Source organism: Engraulis encrasicolus, chromosome 11, assembly GCF_034702125.1.
Source record: "Engraulis encrasicolus isolate BLACKSEA-1 chromosome 11, IST_EnEncr_1.0, whole genome shotgun sequence".
Taxonomy (NCBI): Eukaryota; Metazoa; Chordata; class Actinopteri; order Clupeiformes; family Engraulidae; genus Engraulis; species Engraulis encrasicolus.
Window position 1 is genome coordinate 43,297,535 of NC_085867.1, and position 6,000 is coordinate 43,303,534.

Below are 6,000 nucleotides of genomic sequence, written 5' to 3' on the forward strand. Positions count from 1 at the left end.
GCCCCCGTTGAGAAACACTCCGCTAAACGATCCTTGCCCCATACTGACGGCACTGTACAGTCTGTTCTGCTGAACACATTTTAAAAGATTAATGGCCATTGCTACACTCGTGTCTGCCTGGAGAGCACAGCTGCCAAAAAAGTGTACCCTATAGCTACAATATGTGTCTAAGGTACCAGATATCTAGATGGGGAAAGAAGTTTTTTGGGGGGATAAGGAGATAAGGAGGACCAAGTGTCCAAGTCAGATTGGGATCTGCTCTTATCTAGTTTATTATTCCGCTGTGTGAAGTAGGAGATCTGATAATGTAGCAGACCGCTCTTGTGTTTTGCCAGCATGTGGCGCTGAGATAAGCTTTGTTTCTTTTGGAAACAAATGAACTGTACATGATAACATCAGGGAGTCACTTTGCAAACAGTCACACTTTACGTAAACGCACCTTAAACAAAACTTCTTAAATGAGAGACAGAGAGAGAGAGAGAGAGAGAGAGAGAGAGAGAGAGAGAGAGAGAGTGAGAGAGAGAGAGAGAGAGAGAGAGAGAGAGAGAGAGAGAGAGGGTGGGGGGGTGGGATGTTACTAAATGAAAATAAATATACTAAATACTGTATGTATTTGAATATATCACACAGCCTTGTCTACTATGATGTATGTATAAATGTGTATTTTTGTTATTATGCACTATTTTTGAACTGTTTGTAAAGGGCCATTAAGTATAGGGTTGCCACCTTTCAGCAACGAAAATAAAGGACACCTGCATTTTTTAGATGCAATTTCCGGCATTTTAACCACATTGTGGCCGGTTTCAGCCTTAGCTCTTCATGAAAATAAGGAACTTTAAGGAAAAATGAGGAAAAAGTAAGGGACTTCTTTATTCTGTATTCTGTATTTCAAGGGACGGGTGGCAACCCTAATTAAGTAGCATGCATGTGTAAAGTATGTCCCACATTGTTCACAGACCTAGCAGTAGAAATTTCAGAGTAGGTAAAGTAAGGACTGTTGAAAATGATAAATAATAATTGTATTTAGTGGATGGCATAGAGAGAGAGAGAATGTAGTGTGGGAGAGTTCCTTTTTTCTCAGTAACTGGCCTGCGTACGTCACAGAGCACATCAATTCAACTGTAGACTTAAAAGTAAGTAGGCCTACAGTATATTATATGTGTAGGCTATCTACGTATAGCAAAAGAATTCAGTGTTGTTGAGGGAATTTCCAAGAAAAACGGCACACTACTGGTACATCCCTGCATTTCAGCCAAAACTAACAGTTGTGAATTTGACATTTGTCATAAATTCTGTAAAAGGTACTTCCAATGTAACCTATAGTAGGCAATGGAAAAGTATGTACAATGGCTTCTCAGAATACATTAGTCAACCCAGTTCCTACCCCTCCACAAACATACTTACTGTAGATCAGAATAAATTGCTGATATTGAGATCTTCATTCAAGAGCATTTCATCACAAATAAACACTACCACACAAATACATATCAAAATACAATGGATGTTATGGTAATGTATCAATCGTTAGACGGGTCTCAAACACACAAGAGCTCGTCTTCAGAGATTTTTATATTCTACATAGGCACTGTAAAGGATGTACGCTTTTTGGTGAGAGCTTGTAGAGAGTCCTGAAATACTGTAACTATGGTGACTGTTGTTGGTGAACAGGCTGTGTCATTTCTCCCTTCCTAAGCTATTTAGGAAAGCCTGTGCAAGACGGGTGACTCAACATTAGGTGGAAGTTAATTTTTTGCCAAGCAGCTTGGTGAAACCAGTCTGACATAACACCAAGACGCAGGGATCCTTTCCATGAAAACCTATGCGCTACTCTGACTCAGGGTTGAAGACTACAGTCACTATGGTGACAGACAATAAACAAAAAAACGCTTGACCAGGGAGGCCCCATTGCCATAGCATTGGGTGATTTGGAAAGGGCATGTGGCGGACAGGAAAAAAGATGTGAGGCATGTACCCACAACTTCAGCACACATTGGGTCCTTTCCACTTTAAAACAACAGCTAAGTATAGGGCCTAATTGGAGGGTACTCTATTGAAATCACAAACACCTTTCTTGATTAAAGAGTTGCTGTTTGACGTCAAAGGGTGTGCTGAACTCAATGGGCACAGCTGGACTTCCAAGAGAAAGACACCATTTCAAATACAGCAATACGCACAAAAACGAAAAACAAAAACAAAAACAAAATGCTTGCTAAATGTGGTGAGTCAACTCATGACCAAAAAAGATACTTGTCCTTCTCTATTCTAGTTTCATTTTCTTTCTGTCTGAAGAGGGTGCACGTGTCCAAGGGGAAGTTTACTCATCTCAGTCGCCTGGCGTGCCCTCTGAACAGCTCTCAGCTGGCGTGAGCTGACCAAAACCAGTTCAGACTAGCGCAACAGGCTGTGTCTTTGATAAGGGTGGGATGTCCCGCTCGTCTCTGCATAAATAACTCCTTATCGCTGTCCAGTCAGCACAAAATTAGCCCAAACTGTGGCATCTGATCAAGTGCTCATGTTTTTTTGCACTGAAAACATCAACACAAACTCGGCTACTGTAAAAGCCCATAGACATCCAGTACAGGGCAGGCATGTATTATATACATGCTCCATATAAGGGCCTGTGAATCTAGTTCTTGGAAGTGTGTGGAATGTTTTATTCTCCTAAACTATAAACAAAAATCTCACCCAATTCCAGGTGATCTGAAGGTGGACATTCTTATACGTTTAACCCATTAAGACACAGCGTTATAAATTTGCTGTTACCAGAATGGCAATGACCAAATCGCAGTGCATTACTAAAGACCCTGTGTTATGTCATAGTAGTGTAGTACTATGGTAGTTAACTTTTCAGGGACTGTTACAGCATGCCACTGGAGATACGGTGTGTGTGTGAATGAGCTACAAAAGGGTGCTTTTGCACACCTCTGTAGATGGGCAGGTGAATAGGCTTTTACCCCAGTCTTTCAAGTGTTTAAAAGGATACTGACACTTTGCCTGGTTATGACCAGACCTAATCACAAGTGAGATTATTGTCTTTCACATCGGAACGATCCTTCAGGTATAGGGTCAGATGACAGAAATGTTGTATTGAAGCTTACTGATGGAATAGACTGTGTGCTGAATCCTTGAATTCTTTGAAAAAAGGTTCGAACACTCCTTTTGATTTTTTCTTCTTTAAGTTATTTTTTCTTCTTTTTCATGGTGAATCTGTGGAAGACCGAGAGGTCGAAACGTCATTGCCAATGAATGAATAAAAAGAAAATAATAAAAAAATAACGAATAAAGAAAAAAAAATCCAAAGGAGGGTGCGAACCTTTTTAAAAAAAATACGTAATCTTTTTGTTCAGCACCAGGGACTGTGCACAAGTAACTCTCTACAACTGATTCCTTGAATTCTCATGTTTAAAAGGCTAAACACAATAGGCCTACACATTAATTTATTCTGTGCGGGGCTGGGACCCCCATGGTGGGTCACAGAGCAGGGTAGTCGCCATGAGGATGGTTTGCATAATACCTTGAAAAATAGTAGGCCTATACGCTAATACAGTATGTGTCTGAGGTCAATGAGGAGGTTCCCAGCAATAAACACTGATTTACATAGGCCTAGTGTGATTAGAGCTTTTGCACCAGAGAACACGTGAATGTCTTCTGCTTCAACTTGTGGGCCTTATGAGATAGCCATCTAATAAGCCTCTCCAATATACAGTAAGTAATGAGGGTATGAGAGTAACACCTTTTCAATGTTTCTAACTTTTCCCTGTCTGGTGGCACAGCTTACTATTATTCCTTATCTGGTTATCTAACATTGGACATCCATGTTCATTGCTATGAACCAGGGAACCACGTCTGACCTGCACTTTGTCATAATTGCCCTGACCTGATAAACAGAGATGTGTGAACCATGCACTGACATGACGTGGATGTCAGCGCAGTAGGCCTACTGTGTGTGCCTCCATGGCAATATGATTATTAGCCTATCACTAATTTCATAATCTGACATATATATTACGCATCTTCTTTGACATGTATATATTGATTCATTTACTCCCACAAAACACAGAGTAGAGATGCGTTTATGTAAAATAATTATTTAATAGAAATACTTCGCCAAGACATATTTTGAAAGTTCTATGAAGCACAATTCTTGACGACTTGCTGGTGTCTGTGCGCAGCTGGACCAGTTCCCCAAATTGCGTCGACAATGTCTTTACAGTTTCTTTTTTCTTCAAAAGTGCAAAAAACTCCAATAGTCTCAATTATCGAGGCACCAATGTGTAAATGCCGTCTTAACTTGGCATGCATCCACACATTTCGAAGCAGTTTGAAGTCTGTTCCCTTGCTCCAATTCTGTATCTAACACCAGATCAGTTTCCGCAGGAACAACTCGGTCCAAAAAATGCGTCTACCACTGCAGCCGTCCGTGGCGCAGTAGGATCCCATGCAGCAGCATCGCTCTGTGGGCACAGCGAGGCATGCAAAGGCAGCAGCCGCTCACATCGGAGCATAGCGTGAGGATATTCTTTCTCTCTGCCAGAAATTTAAGGCGAAATTCAGCGAAACTTCATGGACTGCCTTGACAGCCCTGCGATACGGAAGATATATTCTTTCCGTTCTTCTTGTAGCGCCATTAGAGCTTTCGCTTTCCCATCGGGATCTTGACATAAGTCGTAGATGCTTCTCACTCTGTCCATAGCTTTTATGTCCCCGGATTTCACAAAAAGTTTGAGCAGGACGTCCTGGTTGACATTCTCGAATATGTTGGCCACCGCTTTTTTGCGATGAGCCGTGTCAAATGTGTATCCATTGATGGTAGGGCTCACGCAGTGGCTGTCCTCACAAGAGCAAGACATTTCTGGGTAGCTTTGAGTGATGGCTGGGAGTCTCCGTCTGGGCAGCTTGACCGGCTTCTTGAGAGTTTAACGTCCCTCCGCTTATATGGCACGAAAAGGGGTGCCACGAGTTTACAACTTTGTCATCCTCTGACGTAATGCTGCAGCAGACGAAAGTAGCCTAGCGGTGCTCCGAGACCTCGACGCCCTCCCTTCCTGTGTCTGACGCAATATGAAACTAACACAGAAGCTGCCTGCCTCGGCGAAACTTTTGTACTTCCACATTGCAGCGTGGACAGTAGACCGTTGTTATGATTTAAAAAAATATCTCTAGTAGGGTAGCACATCATTGGGCCAGACATATACAGGTAGACAGGTGCGCAGCAGGTGCGTCAACAGCATCGGCGTCGTTAGACCATTTTTACCCGGGCACGTGCCCTGGTATGGATCTGCGGTGCCAGGGTAACGGGCACTGATTTTTAAAATTAATTTATTTATTTATAGGCCTACCTTTATTTTTTATTATTTAAGTCTGACTCATCTGGCAATCTACAGAATACATGCTTGCATTTTTTTTCTTAAAATAGGCCAAGACACTTAGTTAGAATTTAGAATTAGTTAGAATTTAAGTCTGACACGGACGCAGCCTGCCCTACCCTAATCAGAATCCAGTTGCCGCCACGGCTCTCGGAGCATATTGCTGAAATGTTTAATATTTTGTGTGTAGGTGTGCGTTGATGACAATGTAAGTACATAATTTCTGTTTGTATTTCATCCTCTGGTGTTTGTTAGATGCTGTTTAGTCTGGTAACCCTGCAACTTGGTTTTACCGCGAGCTCCATTCATTTCAATGAGGAAATGTCTGTTTCTTAAATGGCTTCCTAAATGCTAATTTCTTGGTTTAAAGTTACATGAGTAGTCCGGTTTGGAAGTGCTTCGATAGTAGTTTCGACCTGTGGTGTTGTTTCCACCGTTTTGTGACTGTTTGAGTCAGTAATTTAGCTTCCAAATATTGCATTGTCGCGCTATGGAGAAGCTGTTCACGTGAACACTCGTCTTGCTTTTATGGCGGCAAGAACCGCTTCTTCAATTTGTGGTCTTAAAGCGCCACCCTGTGGACACTAAGTGTACTGCACTTGATTTTCCCTGGATTAACCCCTTCAGTGCCTAG

At 42.0% G+C, this 6,000-nt stretch overlaps 1 protein-coding gene across 1 annotated transcript in view; it reads left to right on the plus strand.

The window, feature by feature from the left end:
* Window positions 1–2,367, plus strand: part of LOC134457761 (zinc finger matrin-type protein 4-like) — a 98,485-nt gene extending 96,118 nt beyond the window's left edge. Inside the window, exon 8 of the mRNA XM_063209734.1 lies at window positions 2,290–2,367. Within this exon, the coding sequence (XP_063065804.1) occupies window positions 2,290–2,367 (78 nt within the window). The remainder of the gene's footprint in view (window positions 1–2,289) is intronic.
* The last annotated feature ends 3,633 nt before the right edge of the window (window positions 2,368–6,000 follow it).